The following is a 17,270-nucleotide window of genomic DNA, read 5'->3' as shown; positions in this document are numbered from 1 at the left end:
CTTAGGTGTAGATTATTAGTTGTATGAAGCATCTAGGTGCTACTGTGCATCTCTTGCACAATTTCATTACCTGGGATCTCAGTCAGGTTATGCCTCATTTCTCATGGCTTTTTTTTTCTAATCATGCTCCTTTTTTTTTTTTTTTGTATTAAAATTTGTCTTCTTCCAATTTTATTACTTATTTTAATAAGAAGGCTTTGGCCAATAAAGCAGGACTGTGCCAATACACAGAACACCTAAACAGCAACATTATCACACGGTTTTAATCTCCCTTTTCGCCGGTCTCGCAGGCTAATACGGCCCTGCAAGCCCGTCGGGTACCTGCCCTTTCCCCCCCGAGCGGGGCAGAGCAGGGCCGGGCCGGGCCGGGCCGGGCCGGGCCGGGCCGCGCAGCGGCGCGTTGTCTCGCGTCAGGGCCGGAGCGCCGCGCAACGGCACCGCCGAGCGGAGCTCCTTTCCTGTGCAGGAGCCTTTTCACGTATTGCCTCCGCTCCCTTAAAAAAAAAAAAGAAAAAAAGAAACAAACCACGAAAACACAGTTAGTTCGCACCTCGGGAAGGGCGCGTGAGTGCGCAGCGCCGGTGCCGGCGGCGGGGCCGCGGGCGGGGAGCCGGGGAGGGCGGCGCGGCCCCGAGCGGGCCCTGCGGGGCGCCCGTGGGCCCCCGGCGGCGGCAGCAGGTGCGGCGGCTGCCCGGGCGCGGCGGCGGCGGCGGCGGCCCCTCCCCGCGGCCGCTGTCCGCCTGCGCGGGCCCCTCCCCTCGCGCTGACGGGCAGCGAGGCGCAGCGCCCTGCGCTCATGGCGGCGGCGCTGCTGGCGGCGGCGGCCCGGGGCCGCGGGGGCCGGCGCTGAGCGCGCCGCGGCGGGACGGGACGGGGCGGGGAGCGGAGTGGAGCGGGGCGGCGGCAGCGGCGGGCCGGGCCGGGCCGCGCGCGCCTCGGCGGAGCGCGGGTGAGCGGCGGCGGGGGGGGGGGGAGGAGCGCGCGGCTGCGGCGGCGCCGCTTTGTGCGCGCGTGCGGGGGGAGGGGAACAATGCCGGCCGCGCACGTGGGGCGCGGGCGCTGCCCCGCCCCGCCCCGGGGGGCGCCCAACGGCCCCAACGGCCGCGCTGCAGCCGCGGCGCCTCGCGCCTGAGGCCGGCTTGTGTTTGCGTTGCGCGCTCAGAGCCGCCTCCCCGCAGCTCCGCGGACGGCTCGGGCACGTCGAAGCGGCCGGGAGGAGAGGAGCTGCAGGCGGCCGCGCCCTGTGCAGGCTCGGGGCCGCACGGAGCGCCCCGGCGCCTAGGAGCCCCCCGGAGCAGCGAGACCCGACGCGGCCACCGGCGCTTCCGAGGTGACGAATGTTTTATCGCTGATGACCTCCCGAGTTCTGGTTACAGCAGTGCCTGGTGTTCACTCGCCGCCTGACAGACACGCCTGTTAAACTCCAGCGGTCGTGGGGACGCGTAGGCGTGCTGGTGTTTGGGTGGGCGATTACTACCTCTTATTAAAATGAATTTGTAATTGTGTGTTGAAACAAAAAAGTACGTGTATTGGTGTGGAAGCGTGAGTCCAGATGCAGGAGTTTTCCAGGTAAACCTCAGAGGCAGCGTCAGTGGAGATGCTGTGCTTGCAGGATGCCTTGGCCTGAGCGGTTTCAGAGAGAGGAAACTCAGCCGGGCATTGGGACGTTATTCCACACTATGGAAAGCTGTACTTCTCTAACAGTCTAGATATGAATTAATGCATACGCACTTGTGTACCTCTCTACTTGTATGACTTCATAGGTGAGCACCCACATTTTCCAAATAGTATTGTGTGTTTGTGTCTCTATATGTTTGGGTCCCGGCTCGTTCAGAGCCATCAGTGTAGTGACATCGAGACTCTTCCCCTCTGCACAAGCGCTGCATGCTGGAGGTGATGGTGCTAGTACTGAGAAAATATCCTGGCTGTATTGAGATTAGGTATTGATGAGCCAACCAAGTCCGGATATCCTCCAAGATCTGAGTAGAGACTTCAGTGGGGATGGGATTGCGACCTTTACTTCAATGGACAGTGGCTAAAGTGGAAGAAAAGTTGCTAATACAAACACCTGACTTGGTGGTCTTCCCTGGTCACATGTGCTAACCCAGCATTAAGAAATCTGCCTTCCAGGAGAGAGCCAAGGTGTATTCGCAGAGCAGCTGTTCAGTGACAGCAAAGGTTGTTTAATTTTTTTGTCTTGTCATTCCGGCATCACAGGAGTTTTATGCATGCTGGTTGTGGTGGGTTTTAGAGACCAAAGATCAGGGGACAGTGTAAATTTGTGGATTGTACATAACTGGACTAGCTCTGAGCTTTGCAGTTGTGGATTGACCTGTAGCAACTGGGGAAGGAGGTGTTCCAGCTGCCTCACGAGCTCCAAGGCAGACCTCCCTGCTATGACTCCTGTAGTGTCAGAAGAAAGTTTGAACTCTGTCTGGAGAGTTGCTCTGGGTAACGTTACTGCTTTTATTTTTCTCTCAGTGGAGTAGTTGAGAGAACATGTCTGGGATCAAGAGAGTGATTGTGGAGAAGGACCCCGACTATGAGGACATCGCAGTCACGCATCCCAATAAGCGTCACAAAGCAGCTGAACAGTCAGGTAGGAACTGTCTGAATTACGATTGTGTCATGTGTGGAATTAGAAATGCCACGGATTCAGCAGGTTCTCTGCGTGTTGTCTGCAAACAGTTCAGAAAAGGACTTGGATAGGAGGAGCTAAAGGGACAGAGGGTGAGGAAGCAGGTGATATCTCTGTATAGCAGCATGAAGGTGTGATTGTCATATGTGGAGCCATTCATACCTGATAGCTGAACTGAGCTTCAGTAATGACAGCAGCAAAGCGTGTGGTCACAGACTTCAGTGCATGATAGCAACTAGAGCACAAGCCCTCTGGGGCGCCTGACCGTGTACTCTGGTTCTTATTGCTTGCTAAAGTATTTGCCAAAGTATCTTCCCAGCTGTTATCCGTGCTGGGATATGCTCCTTCCTGTGCATTTGTTTTGCAGTTGAAACCTGCTTCTAGAAAGACTGGCAGTTAGTTTACAAGTTTGGGGGATGCAGCAGCTGGTAGCAGTACGGGTGGGAGAAAAGAATTCCGTGACCCTGGGGATAGACTGGCTCTAGGAAAAGGGAAACAAATGATTGCAAAGGCAGGCAGATAAAGTGAAATGAAGTAATGTAGAAGGGATAAGTTAGGGAGAAGGATGGTGTTTTTAAGGATGCAAAGGAGGAGGAGTAGCTAGCTGATTGAAAGAAAGATGGCGAAAGAAGCGTAGTAGAGAGAGTGGCTGCATGAGTAGGTATGCATTTGGCACTGTCAGAAATGCTTTGGGAACCATCCCGTTGGCTGGATGCCTAGGTCAGGTTCTAATCTTCTCTGGGCAAGTGAGAGTAGAGTCTCTTGCTTGTGGGACAGGGAGTGGGCTGAGTGATAGAGTGATATTTGGCATAGCACAGCTAGTAGGAGAGAATCATGATGGGAGGAGCTGAAGAAAAGAGAGATGAGAAAAATGAAGCTGGCTGTGGGATCTGAAGAAGATCCAGGAATGGAGCAGGATGCTGGAGCTGCCAGGTGGAGAGGGACAGATAATGGTTTCACAGGTGATGTTTTGGAGGACACTGTACAGCCTGAGGAGACTGAACTTCAATTTGGATGTGCTGCTGGGCAGGTCTTGTCTCCAGGTCAATTAAGGGCTCTGACAGTGGAGCCTTGTTGGAGCCAGCTGTGGCAAAAAAGTGTTACTGCTCCCAGCTGTCTGCCCTGCCTGTCTGCCAGAAGTTGCCACTCTCTGCGGTGTTGAATCCAAGTGACTGCAGACAGATTTTTATCCTGCTTCTGAAGCAACTTCTCAGAAGATTTTAACGGTTAGCAGGCCAAGTCTTAGGGCTCTTGGAAAACTGTCCTTCCTAAAGTGAACTTCTGGCTCAGGTGATTCTTCCAAATTGGCTTCTTCCTTCTCTTGGAAGATCTCCAGTTTTCAATACAAGAATTCCTTAAATATACAAATTTCACTGACCGAGTCTTAATTAAGGACTGTGTTTGATACTAAATGGAGAAAAATATGAAAATACAGTGTTCTAAAGAGCCTGTATAATATAAGCACAAATCTTAACTTCCCTTAATTGTCCTAATACTGGTATTGCATGGCGTCGGCCTTGGGAAGAGTTGTCTCCATCCGAACTGCACGGTTCCTACCTTAATCTGCTTAGATTTCTTTTAAGTGTAGCATTACACATGAATTTCCTGGGCATGGTGTTCCTGATTTGGGGATAATTATATCCCTCTGCTTTTTATTTTTGCATTACTCCTACAGACCCAACCATAATTCCATTTTAATATAGGCTTGAAGTATTTCTAGTCCTAGAATATATATAGACACCTGGAAAGAAATACATAAAGGTATTTAGGATACACATATTGCAAATGCAAGCATAAGCTGCATTGCTCCCATTTGAGGTAACTATGATCAGACAGTAAAGTTCTGTGTGCTAGCTGTAACATGCCAGCAAAGTTTTGACAGACTTTGGTTTCTTCACCCTTTCTATTGTGATATTAGAAACCTCTTCAAACAGATATATACCCTTTAGTCAAGCAAGTGCTTCCTCCGAAGCACAAAACAAAGTCTTCATCTTCTGCCTTCTATTCCACTTAGAAACAATGTCCAGTTTTTCCAGGGAACCCAAGCTGCTTCTCCGAGCTGCTCTGTACTGGGGTCACTGTGCTTCTGACGCACGCTGGAGGACTGTTTCCAGGCTTTCTTCTGGAAGTAGAATTCCCACTTTTTGAAGTTCCTACTTTGAACTTGTTAACAACTGATGTGTTGGTTGAATCTCCCTGCTAGAATGGACACTGCTCAAAGGAGGGGGCATTTAAAGCCTGTGTTAGGTGTAGAACAAAAATAGTTATTCTTTCTCTGTTTTTACATGTTGTCGGAAAAAAAACAATAAGATGCTGAATCAGTTCTGAAAGTCTAATTTACAGTAAGAAATTCAAACAATTTGAAATATTAAACTACATGTTTTCTACCAAAGTCAATAAAACCCTCCTGAATGCATAGAAGTTTTTGCCTACCCTGCTGGAAGAGGATTCTGTAAGAGGTGGACCAGCTTCGGATAATGTAGTTTCCTCTGTGGATAATAAAAGGCTTGTAGGCTCTCCAGAGCAGGCTGTGTTTTGTGCCGGTGCTGAGCACACAAAGTATTAGTTTGAGTTATTGTTCCTACGTGATGTGGCTTAAATTTCCTGAGTATGCACTGGCCCAAAGAGAGCAGAAAACTGTCAGTAGTGTGCCAGCGTACCTCTGCACACCTGCAGTGGTAACTGCGCTCGGCAGTCGCAAATTTGAGTTTTCCTTTTTCTGTTTACAGCTTTACTGAGACGAAAGTAAGCAAACTGGTCCTGTTCTTCCCATCTTCTGATGTTTGTCATCTCAGACCTAAAAAGGAAAAAAAAATCCCTCCATATAAGTCAGCTTTTAAAGATACATGTGTTTTTTGTTAAGACAGAAGACTTTCTTCTGCAGAAAAATGATCCTTCCTGCTTTTTTTGGGCTGAATTTATTATCCCATCACTTTTCACTCCTTAATGATTTCTGATTTTTTTTTTTCAAGTGGAGCCTCAAAAATAGAAATACAAATACTTCCTTCTTCTTTGTTTTCCATGTGTGGCCTTGTACAGCTCGAGATGTTGCTGTGCAGAAGATTGAGACAATTATAAAAGAACAATTTGCTGTTGAAATGAAGAATAAAGAACATGAAATTGAAGTTATAGATCAGGTATAAAGGTTTTGTTCTTTAAAATAGATAAAGTCCTGATGGATCAGGGTGTTTTGGGGATTGCTGCAGTAGTTGTCTCTTATTATACATGATCTCTTCTTTTCATAGCGCCTGATTGAAGCAAGAAGGATGATGGATAAGCTGCGTGCCTGTATCGTGGCTAACTATTACGCTTCTGCTGGTCTCCTTAAAGCTGGAGAGGTAAAAATTATTTTTGCAATAATAAGACTTTAGGAAATATTTGCAAGGAAAGACTGTGTAGTTCATTGGCTGTTTGTCTGATGTTCCGTTTGGAGATACAGTTTCTGAAATGTTGGAATCTGAGCTGCAGACAAGGTGGGGTAGCGGCAGGGGTGGGAAAGGTGACCTGTGTGTCACTAACCAGGCCCCAGGTACTCAGCAGAACAAATCCTCATTGAACAGTTAAGTCCTTTAGCAGCACTTGGTTCTCTTTTCTGAAATGGCCTTTTTTCATCAATTCTTGCATGAGGGCACGGTGCCTCACACACACTTCGCAATTCATGCTTACAAAGCCCGGTAGAGGGAGGAACATGTTTTCCTATTTAACAGGTGAAGGGTGGAGGCAGATAGATTTAGGGACTTGTCCAAAAAGAAATGCAGGTTCCCAGAGTACCAGTCAGTACCATGAAACCATCCTCCCTTTACTCAGGCAGCCGTTCTCTTTGGGGTTTGATGAACAGCTTGATAGCGTCCCTAAAGCAGGATGTAAATCGAGGAGATTTCACAAGGGGATAAAAATGTGGAAACCACCAGTTAAACACCGATTTTGAGCACCGTGACCTTAATGGCCTGCTAATTGTGGGCTGTTCATGATTCATCCTGAGGTTGAATGCAGACTCCCGATTGCCTTGTAGTTCACTACCAGTTTAATTATTTTAGTTATCATCATTTGAATTCAGGGCAGTTTATCTGATTTCCACTAATTATCTGAGCTGATTTTGAAAACTGTAGATGTGTGCTGAAAACCTAGGTTTCACTCTACTACCTAGAAAATTTCCCTTCTAAGCAAGGGCTCGCATTGTTATTCCTATTTTTATTGTGATTTCCAGAATGTTAAAAAAAAAAAAAAAAATCCAGCTTGTTTTTTGCCTCACTGAATTCAAGTTGAGCAAGTGGAGTTGGGAAAGAATGTTGTAGTATTGGGAAGCTTGGAGATCTCTCCTCCTCCTTTGATTTTTGTGTAGGCGGCTGAAGAATTTGAGCGAGATTCTGATGTTTTTAAGTACTTTTATCCAATGTCATCATGTGTCAGCAAGAGCTTGTACTGTCCTGTGTTCTTTACTTGTTCTGCCATGGAGGGTGTTTGTTTTTTACTTGCTGAGTTGCACACCTTCCAGAAACAATAACTTCAAGAATTGTTTTGAAATACTCACAAAACTTACTGGTATGGCCTTGCTCTGTTTTTTTTTTTTTTCCCTGTAGTTTTTATGAGTTTATGGCTGGTGTAGCTGTATCTTTGATTTTAAATTGCTTCTAAAATAGTGATTTGCATGCAGGCTAAATTAGATCTCTTTTTAATTTTGAATTGTTACTAGTTTTGATTTTCTTTGTTGTCTGTTTTTAATGCGTGGTTAACGTGTGTTTGGTTCTGTTGACAGTAAATGATTGTCTTATTTCTGTTTCTGTTAGAATATAAATCTTCTGTAGTTTAATTTGTTATACTTGTTATATAAATGCCTGTGAACTTCTGGGAAGATGTTTTGCAATTTCCTACTCTGTTCTGATATAAACAGTTATTCAGCCTAGTACTGCCTGGTTTTGAGGCTTATGATTAAGTATGATGACAGGTTTTTTTTTTTCTTTCTACAAATTAGTGGACAATGTGTTGGTCAGTTTACCTGACCAGAGAAAATCAAAAAGGGTTCTTGATCTTTTTTTTTTCTCCTTGGATATTTTGAAAGGGCCTGAACAAAGCTGAAGGAACAGTTCTGTTAGGGTTTTTTTTGTTTTAAAGATGAGCTTTTTTTTTTCCATTAAGTCGGTACAAATGCCTGGAAAACTGGTAGGATTTCTGTTCTGCAGACATCAAAATCAAAGTTCAAGATCTAGGTTTCAAAACTGTTTTAAGTGCTCTGAAGCAGGGAGAGTTGGAAATTTAGATCGCATGCCGAACGGACAGTTGAAAAAAACCTCTCTAACAAACCTGTAAAGTCCAAGAGGGGACAGTGTTCAACTCCACTACTGCTATGACCTCTTGAGGGCAACTCTGCTGCGCTACAGTAGTGCTGGTGTCTGCCTCTGTGCCACCCCCTCCATCCTCTGGGCAGAATTTTGGTCACACAATGAGTGGGACCAGGGAACTGATGTGGATTAAAAATAACCCTGCAAAGGAAAACGGACCGAACCAGATCAGTTTCTTGATTTGTTTCTCCTTGTGACCTCTCCTGCTGAAAGAGGGTTGTTTCTGCTTAGTTGATTCATCATCAAAGCAGGGTATCCTGGAGGAGGTGGGACTGATGTCTGGGAGGAGAATTGGCAGTGGGACACCTGCTTTGACGAGTGATGGGTGTTTTCCTTGATACTTCTGACATTAAAAGCAAAAATAGGAAAAAATCTATTAGGCCTTTGTTATGGTAATGAGAAAAAAAAAAGAGAGAGATTTAAACACCTTTCCGCCCTACAGTCTTTGCAGGCCACCTATAAAGGGAGGTTTAGGAGGATCTAAGATTAACTCTAATATGTCTGGTTTGAGGCAAGTTTGCAAGCATGCCTAAGCATATTATTCTTCATCCTCTGTTAAGTTTTTGTGAGCAGACAGTGTACTCATACGTGTAGCTTGCCTCATAGGCATTCACAAGAGCACCAATCACAGTATCAAAAGTAAACAGTCTAATGCATTTACATACTCACTTGCCTGCAAGAATCGGGCAGCTTTGGCCTTTCTGTGTATGGTAAGAGACTGTAGATGCCTGCAAAGGAAGGGAAGCCATTATTTGCAGTGTGACGTTATGGGTGTCTGACTAGGTTGCAGACCTTCTTTCCGAAAGTGGATGGGTTTCTGGGATCAAAAGGTTTGTAGAAAAGGATTAAATTTGGGGTCCTGTTTCTGTAGGACAGTTATAAGTTTTTTATCTTCTGTGACATATGTTTTTCCTGCAAGGTAGCTGATTAAATATTTTATCTTCCTTTGGGCATTGACTTTTTTCTCCTCTGGCAGAGCCTCATTTTGTCTGGGCTAAAGGAAAAATAATGGATTTCTCTGGCCTCTCTGTTGCAGGGGACGAGGTCATGTGATGCAACGATTCTTAATCACCCTTCAATCAAGAAGTTCTTGGAATCACCCTCCAGATCATCGTCTCCTGCTAACCAGGGATCAGACACTCCATCTGCCAACCACTCCGAAAGTGACTCGCTCTCTCAGCACAATGACTTTCTCCTGGACAAGGACAATGGCAACCTGGATGCGGACGAGAGGCTGACAAATAGCCTGGACCAGAGACAGAGCAGAAATACTGGCCGGGTAAAGTAAAACTCGAGTGGTGGTCAAGTTGTTAGAGGTGTGTGTTCTGTCTGGACTCAGTGCTGGCACCAGGAGCTCTTCATGTTTTCACCCATCTTGCTGAAGATCTGTTTCTTACCCTCTCCACCCGCTTGTTCCCAATCCCTCAGCCTGGCTTTAGCACAGCTGATCTGCTGCTCTCTTGAGTGGCAGTCTGTGGGGAAGGAGGTGTTCCATAGCTCCAGCAAAGTGTTTTGCTGTGCAGATGGAAGTCAGATTAGGAAGGGTAGAGCCTGGAGAGAAGAGCAAGACATGTCATTCTCAGCAGTGTTGTTAAAAAGTTGGTGAGACCCCACTGAGTAATGCTGCTGCCTGGCTCTGGGTGCGCATAGTAACTGCGTTGCTTAGAGTGGTTGAAGCCATTGGGGTTCAGGGTTTGGCCTGCTCAACACCCTATGGAGAAAACATAGCAATACTGGTGGATTAGCTCATCCTGGGAGTGTGAACTGGTAGAGCCTGGGTGCGTAGTTTGAGTTGCGTTTCTCATGGTGGCACTGCTCGCTGTTATGCTAGTATCACTGTCTGTTTAACTGAACCAGGCTGACCAGGTTAAAAATGTCTTCTTTCCTTGTTCCCCCATGCTTTTTTCTGTGTTATTTTTGACCTGGATCCTTTCCTTGTATGGCTCACCATGGAGCTACAGAAATCATTTGACAACAGCAGCTAAGAATCCGCACAGAAACAGGCCCAGCTGCTGAAAAGATCCTTCTCAAGCTGTGGCCTCAGTACAGCATGGATAAAGTCATAGCCCACAGCTCCCAAAATAGTGAGCTTGAACTTTCTGTTATTCTCATCTCCCTTGCTCTAGAAAACAGAAGAGAGCCAGTTCCTTATTCACAGTTGCAATTAGACAACTGAAGAGAAGGTTTCTCTGAGGAGAAGTAACTTTCTCCTGGAGAGAAGCTGCTGCTTCCTAGGCATCCCATCTAGCTCTGCTCCCTCACTCCCCCTCTATGTCTGTACCAGCTGCCTCACTTGTCAGTCATAGTTAGCTTCACTAGGGAGGCTCTCTCACTGACTGCAGGTGAAATGCTGCTTAATGGATGAGGTTTGCTTTCTGAAACGCCAGTTTCCCTTTAGTCTTGTTCAGTTTCCAGGCTTGCCAGAGGAGTACAGCCTATAATCCAAACCAGAGATGGGTGTGTCTCATTGTATGTAACTAAACTGTACAATTCAACAAGTTGCAGTGTTACGTTTCAGAAGTAGTGCTGATTCTCCGTCAAACAAGCAAGGTGCTTCCCTTGATGACAGGGCTGCAGGTGGCTGAAACCCTGCCTCGGATCCACAGCAGAAGGCAGATCTGCAATATGTACTGTGGACCCACCTGAATCATAAAAGCATTGATCAGTATAACTTGTTTCTGCAGTAGGGGCTTTGGTGGCACGGTTGTATTGCTTGGGTCTGGCATGATGTTGCAACTTTGGCCAACGCAGCCTATAGCTCAGGGGTGGCAGAGGGAATGATGAAGAACAGAAGCCATCCCGGTCTCCTCTGACTGTCCTTGCTCCCATTTGGGACATCATTGACTTGCCAGAGGAGGCAATAGTGATTCCTAGTGAATCCACTGCTTCCCACACTAACCCTGGTCTGACAGGTCTCAGTGGAGTACACTCTAGCAAGTTGTAGCAAGTTGCAGCACCAACTCTGTTGCTCATGAGAAGATATAGTCCCTTATTCTCTGGACAGTCCTTTAGTCAAGAGAATCTCAAAAAAGTCTCTTGTTCCGTTTCAAATGACAATGCAGCCTAGAGTGGTGGTGTGGGAGACCATGTCATCATTTTACCAGCGAGTCTTGGCCATGGTTAATAGCTGAGATTGTGTTACGGGGTTGCTTAGGCTGATTTTATTATCCCCAACAATTACAGTGGATTTGTAAGCTTATCTAGATGTCAGTGAAACAATATGGCTGACTTCCATGCTAGTTTAGTTGAAGCTGAATACCTTTCCCAGGCCCAGCCTTGATTCATAGTGGTGAAGTTGGCGGTGGAATTGGAGGCCCTCAAAGCGGCAGAGGTTGGCAAAGGGAAATATTTTCAGAAGCAACTTGTGGGAGGCTTGGTTTTGGTTAGTCACCCGTTTGATGCCACTCTAGCGGTGCTCGATTTTTCGGATAGCGCGTTGCCAGTGCTTCTGAAACCCAGGCTGGAATCATGGCTCAGATCCATGGCATGTTGCATACCCTACACTGAGCTTAGCCATGCAGTGTGCACTTGACGAGGCAGCATATTACGCCTGAGTTACTTAGATGTGCCTAGTTAGCAATTTAAATATCTTTCTTTAGAGATGGTTTGTTATTGGTCTCTCATGTTACTGCGCAGGTTTACTTTTTTAACAATGCCTTACTTTCCTAGTGCCAAACAAAATAATGTTTAAGAGGAATGTTTGGTTTTTTGTTTGCCTTTTTTTCTTCCCCTACCCTCAGGACAGTTCGGGTGTTTCAAGCTCTCAAAAACCAGGACAACGAAATGCCGGACTATCAAATGATGAGACTTCACGGCTTTATGTGAAGAAAACAATTGTGGTTGGCAACGTATCCAAGTTAGTATCCAAAGGCTTAGTGATGGCTCTTCGTTTCAGAATCAAATGGAATAAGAGGTTAAAATCAGGAGACAATTAAAAATTGTTAAGTTGTCACAGTGTGAGGTCTTGCCTTTGAATAATAGCTGCACCCAAGGCTGCCCTCCTTGAGTGTCAGCAAGAGCGTTGGGGGAGGAACAGGTGTTTTAATAGTTGTTATATACGGAGGTTTTAAGATCTGTTTCTTCCAAATTTAGTCTTTCAGCCTGCTCTGATCAATTAAAAAACAATTTTTCCCATGAAAACTTGGAAAAGCAAATTGCCCTAATGGCTAGTTCAGTGTGTCCATATGAACAGTGTTGTTAAAAACAAAACAAAACAAAAAAACAAAAATGGAATGAGGAAAACTCTGTGAAAGTCTAGCATAGTATGAAGAAATTCTTCTATAGAGTTTTTATGATATTTCCCCACAAATTTTAAGACAGGGAAATAAGACAGGGATGTAACTTTGAGGAAATTAGTGAAGAAATGCTTTCTTTAAGAAAGATTTGGACAAGTCCAAGTTTTAAACTGTCAGACTTTTCACTATTAGGTCAGTCTCTTTTTCTTGCATAGAAAGTAGTGAACATTGGCTGATGAGACTTAGGTTTTAGAATTGCATCTTGAAAAGGTACCTAGAACCAGATATTGTCTATGAAGCTTCTTACAAATTTATAATAAGAATTGCTTTTTTGTGTTTATGGTAGCAGAGTTACCAATGTTGTGCTCTGGAGTGATATGGTTTCTCAGTAATTCACAAGAAATGGGGAAGGAGATTTGATAGTGTTGATAGTAGTAAAACATTAAAATTAAACCTTCCTAATTCAGAAAGAAGCATTTAAATGGAAGAATTTCATATGGCAGTTCTGCACTGAGATACTGAGGAGATATATTAGAAGCACAGAGTAGAAATAAGTTTATGAAATCCAAATTTGTTTTCTGGAGGAGTTTTTTGGAGGACTTGATGAAATGTCAGAATATGGAATAATGAACAGAACTGTAAGTGGGCTAGGTACAGATAAGCATTTTACCGTTCTTAATTTTTTTGCTTAATCTTCCCTATAATACTTTTTGTGATGTTTATTTGGGATTTTTTCTTGTGTTTGTTTTTTAATTTCTCTGCCAGGTACATTCCCCCGGACAAGAGAGAAGAAAATGATCAGTCAACCCATAAATGGATGGTGTATGTCAGGGGCTCTCGGAGAGAACCCAGCATAAATCATTTTGTCAAGAAAGTCTGGTTCTTCCTCCATCCCAGTTACAAACCTAATGACCTGGTAGAAGTGAGGTAATAAGGCATTATTCCAGTCTTTATGCTTGCTGCACTTACAATGCTCAGATTCTTAGAAAATTAGCCCCTTCTTTTCCTGGTTTTGTATTCCATGCCTTACCTGAACCTCCAACTCGGCTTGACATACTCATGAAATAATACTCAAAAAAAAAAAATTAGTTTCTATGTATCAGATGTGGCAAACAGTTTTTTGGATTTTCCTACTGACAAAAGCTTTTAATTGTATTTTGTGTTATCCATGTGAGTTTGTGCATCTCCTGTATGCATTAAACTGTCTGCTGTTCAGGTTAGGCTTCTGTTGTTAAAACACGTGTTCTCTATTTCCCAGTCCTGTGTGGAAAAGGAAGAGGAGTCACAGAAAACTAATTTGCCCATAGTTTTAATGACACATATGTGTTTGGGAAGAAGTTTTATTCCCCTCCCAAATATTTCTCTTCTGTAGTGAGGTCAGTGGGGTTGACTTTGTGCTTCACAGAATTAATTTCCCATGAGTGTGATGGTGTTGGTGCTACAGAAACATGGCAGCCTCTCTGTCCTCTCCCAAAGCCATATTCAAAACTGTTGTCCCAGTGAGATCCCAGGGTCAGTTCTCTGCTGACTGCTGCAGGGAAATGCCTAGTCAATTTTCCTTTTTGTTCCTTTGGACAAGACGGTGGGAGGATGCCTTCAAGCTACTTTGTGTCTTCCCAAAGAAGTTATTCTCCCAAAGGTGTTCCACCACCTGCCTGACGGAAAGTTGGGTTTGTGATGCCTAGGTACAAAATGGCAACATAAATCTGGCAAAATCAAGGTGTCCAAAAGGCAACTCCAGAAAGGCATATCTGAGATGAGAAGTGTTGGTAAGGGTCACTAATGATCCTGAGAAGGTGGTGTTGAGGCGAATGAAAACAAACTCCTCTTATATTTCTTGCATAGCGTACTAAATCACACTTGAATGCTATCTTTTTTTGTGCCTTCTCAGTTTCCAGTATCTGTCATCAGTTCTGTTTGTCTCCTATTTTAATCCCTTCTAGTTGATTGATTTCTTACTGTAGCATGGTCCCAGTCATTTTAATTAACATTCATGTTCTGGACTGAAAATAGCCTTTAAACCTCTTGTGTTTTGTTTCTTTGCAAAACCACATTGGGGATTTACAATTACAACAAACTAAAGTTCGAACAAAGTAATGGTAAATGTTAGAGAGAAATATGCCCTGTTTTTTCAGCTTGGAGAGTAGCACTAGTTGAGTTAGCTTTTCTTGTTATCTGTATGTTGTGCTGTGGTGCCTTTTTGTTAGAAGATAGGGGATAGCAGAGATTGCAGAATGCTGCACTGAAAACTCACCTTGCAGCAGTGTCCTAGGAACTGACTTGGGTCTTTTCTTAAACAAGTATTTTTTTTATTTGGTATTGAAGCAGCCTTTCTGTTAAAATGTCAGTTGTTTCTGTTGCTCTTTTATCTAGCACAGTGTTTTACCATTTTCTTCCCTCTTCCATTACGCAAGGTGAAAATATGTTTTCAACTGTCCACAGAAATGAGAATTTTTGTGGTTTTGGTCACATGATCAGATTTAGCATTCTGTCCATGCTGAACAGCAGGACTGAAGGTAACTTTAGCTATCAGTTAGGAAAGCAGTTTTAGGTTTTCTGAAAAAGAGATGGTGAAAACTATACCCCTTTTGCATCCAAAATGTGAATCACCATTTGTTTCCAGAGAACCTCCGTTTCACCTGACCAGGAGAGGCTGGGGAGAATTCCCTGTGAGAGTCCAGATACACTTTAAGGATAGCCAGAACAAGAGGATTGATATCATACACAATTTGAAGGTATTTGAACAGAATGATTGAGAGAAAGGCAATTAAATGGGTTCTCCTGCATAACCTAGAAGAGGCTCTGCTTTTGTGTATGTTTCTGCCTCCCTCTTGTATCTATGTCCTGCTGCTCTTTTACACATGAATGGTTGAGATGGAGAATCAAAAGAAGATTGAGGAAAGTCAGTTGCCTTGGCTATGTTAGAGGTGATGCTGTAGTCGAGGAACCCAGCCTTGCAAAAGCTGGAATTGGTTCTACTCAGAGCAGCAAAGGAGTTGCATATTCTTTCTGGAGTTTGAGATTTTTATTATCCTTTTACTGACTTTAACTTGAAAGGTTGCTGCAGGGCTCTCTTCCTCTTGGTAAAGCGATTGCTACATTTGTTCTGTTCCTCCAACACTTCTGCCTTTCAGCTAGAGGTTTTCTCTGTTGGTAGAGTGGGCAGGGAGAAGAGAGGCCAAGATTCCCTGTTCATTTCTTTTGAACAGCGCCTTCTTTCAAGTCATTCACCTGTCCTGTGACATTGAGTAGGATTTGTAGTACACAGCAGTCCTGGAAGACGAGGCCATTGCTTTTGTTTTCTTTTTAATTAGCAGTGCGTAGCGTTAGTGGCAGTAAGTCCTGAACTGGTTTATTTTCACGTTTCTTTGATTTTCATTAGAGCAGCATGATTAATGCAGGCAAGATTTAAATACAACTAATGAATTTCCTAGTGATGTAAATGATTCATTGGAACCCCACATGTTGACAGTAGAGAAAGCTGGAAATGTTCTTCTGGAACATTGGGGATGTTTAATGTAAACCATGATTAAAAGAAATTTGGAGGAAAGGTTGTGTCTTTGAATACCTGAAGAGCATGAGCATGGACACAGTTAGAGTTAGATGCTTGAATCACCTTCCTCCTGTGTAGGCCAGCTTCCTGGACTGACTGTATCTCCTGTGATGCACTGCAGCTCCATGTGATTGCCTGACTTGAGCTTCCACTAAACTGGTAACTGTGATAGATATTGTGCAGCCAAGGAAGCCCAGCCTGCAGAGAAGTGAGCCAGTCAGTGGCATGCAGAAGAGCTGAAACTATAGCTTCTTGTGTTTCCAAATTGAAGTGTGCTAGACGAGAATCTCTAGTGCACAGATAGGGTTAAGTTACCATGGGGAACTCAAGTCAGCAAATCTGTGCTGTTAGCCTGCGGCTTGTATGGGATGATGCGAGTGAGCTGAGCCCTCCTCCATGGCTGGCAGACTGTCTCTGCCCCTCTGCTTTGAGACCCAAGAAGTCTATCAAACCTAACTTCTCTGTACAGGTGTCTGTATAGATGTCACTGAGATTTTCTGTCTCTTATCCAGTGATACGTGGTCTGAGCAGTTGTTTATTAAGATTATAGTATAAACATAACCTTTGTGCTGTTCAGTTTAAATCTCTTTGAGTTTTTTTCTCATTATTATTTCCTTATATTGACATCAGGAATAAAAAAGGACACTCTTCTAGGGCTCTAAGCTCCTCTTAAATTGAAATAAAGTCTCCCCAGCAACTCTCATTTCCTTCAGCTTTTTTCTCCCTTTCTTCTTTAGCATAGGCTTTGGATTGCAGTTTTATTTTGCAGAAGAGTGTGTTTAACAGCACACAGATTTCTGACCCTGTGGCTTCAGAAAATATGATGCATTGTTCAAATTATGTAGTTTCAACTCCTTTCAAACAAATTGTACTGTAAATTCTAGCTAATACATTGCTTTGCCCCAGTTAATATAACTATGTTGTATTGCTTTGCCCAGCTGGACAGGACCTACACGGGCCTGCAGACGCTTGGCGCAGAAACGGTGAGTCAACGGGTTGTGGGAGGGATGCTGTACTTTGATTCCCTTAAGGATGTTTAAAATGAAAAAGATATAAGGGAGTAAGCACCAAGTCACCTCCATTTGCTTTCACAGTTTCGGAAATGTAGATTCTGCTCTCTTATTAAATGAAATAATTATAACAGCTTGTCACTATTCATGACAGTCTTTTTTTTTCACTTCCCAGTGCAGGGGAAACTCCAGCTCTTATTTCATAAAATGTTAAGCTGTACTACAGTTTTAATTATTATTTCTTTGTGGAGCTTCTGTTACCAAATGTCTTGATCTGCATTCTGATGTGCTGCAGATCTCGTAATTAAGGAATTTAAATTAAGGGTATCACCTAACTATCCTCCTGAAATTTTGCAGTAGATTTAAGTACTTCTGACTTTCTGCCTGTGTCAACATTCAGTACATTCATGGAAAACGAAGTCTTAAAACTTTAAATAAAATAAATGAATGAATATCTCATAGTCTATTATAGCTTTAGAGTTTTTATTATTTTTT

At 44.0% G+C, this 17,270-nt stretch overlaps 1 protein-coding gene across 5 annotated transcripts in view; it reads left to right on the top strand.

The window, feature by feature from the left end:
• The first annotated feature begins 868 nt into the window (after nucleotides 1-868).
• Nucleotides 869-17,270, top strand: part of YEATS2 (YEATS domain containing 2) — a 53,847-nt gene continuing 37,445 nt past the window's right edge. For 2 of the 5 annotated variants that reach the window (XM_067301972.1, XM_013942993.2), the window contains exons 1-9: nucleotides 1,046-2,178; nucleotides 2,482-2,599; nucleotides 5,678-5,775; nucleotides 5,884-5,976; nucleotides 9,014-9,256; nucleotides 11,718-11,833; nucleotides 12,978-13,139; nucleotides 14,836-14,947; nucleotides 16,704-16,748. In XM_067301972.1, coding sequence (XP_067158073.1) covers nucleotides 2,500-2,599; nucleotides 5,678-5,775; nucleotides 5,884-5,976; nucleotides 9,014-9,256; nucleotides 11,718-11,833; nucleotides 12,978-13,139; nucleotides 14,836-14,947; nucleotides 16,704-16,748 — 969 coding nt within the window. In that variant the 5' untranslated portion in view covers nucleotides 1,046-2,178; nucleotides 2,482-2,499. Of the gene's footprint in view, nucleotides 950-1,045; nucleotides 2,179-2,481; nucleotides 2,600-5,677; nucleotides 5,776-5,883; nucleotides 5,977-9,013; nucleotides 9,257-11,717; nucleotides 11,834-12,977; nucleotides 13,140-14,835; nucleotides 14,948-16,703; nucleotides 16,749-17,270 lie in introns of those variants that run through there. The other 3 variants (XM_067301971.1, XM_067301969.1, XM_067301970.1) reach the window with 3 other exon arrangements.

Source organism: Apteryx mantelli, chromosome 9 (genome assembly GCF_036417845.1).
Source record: "Apteryx mantelli isolate bAptMan1 chromosome 9, bAptMan1.hap1, whole genome shotgun sequence".
Taxonomy (NCBI): domain Eukaryota; kingdom Metazoa; phylum Chordata; class Aves; order Apterygiformes; family Apterygidae; genus Apteryx; species Apteryx mantelli.
The sequence above is the reverse complement of the archived record's forward strand: the minus strand, read 5'-3'. Positions and strand labels throughout refer to the sequence as shown.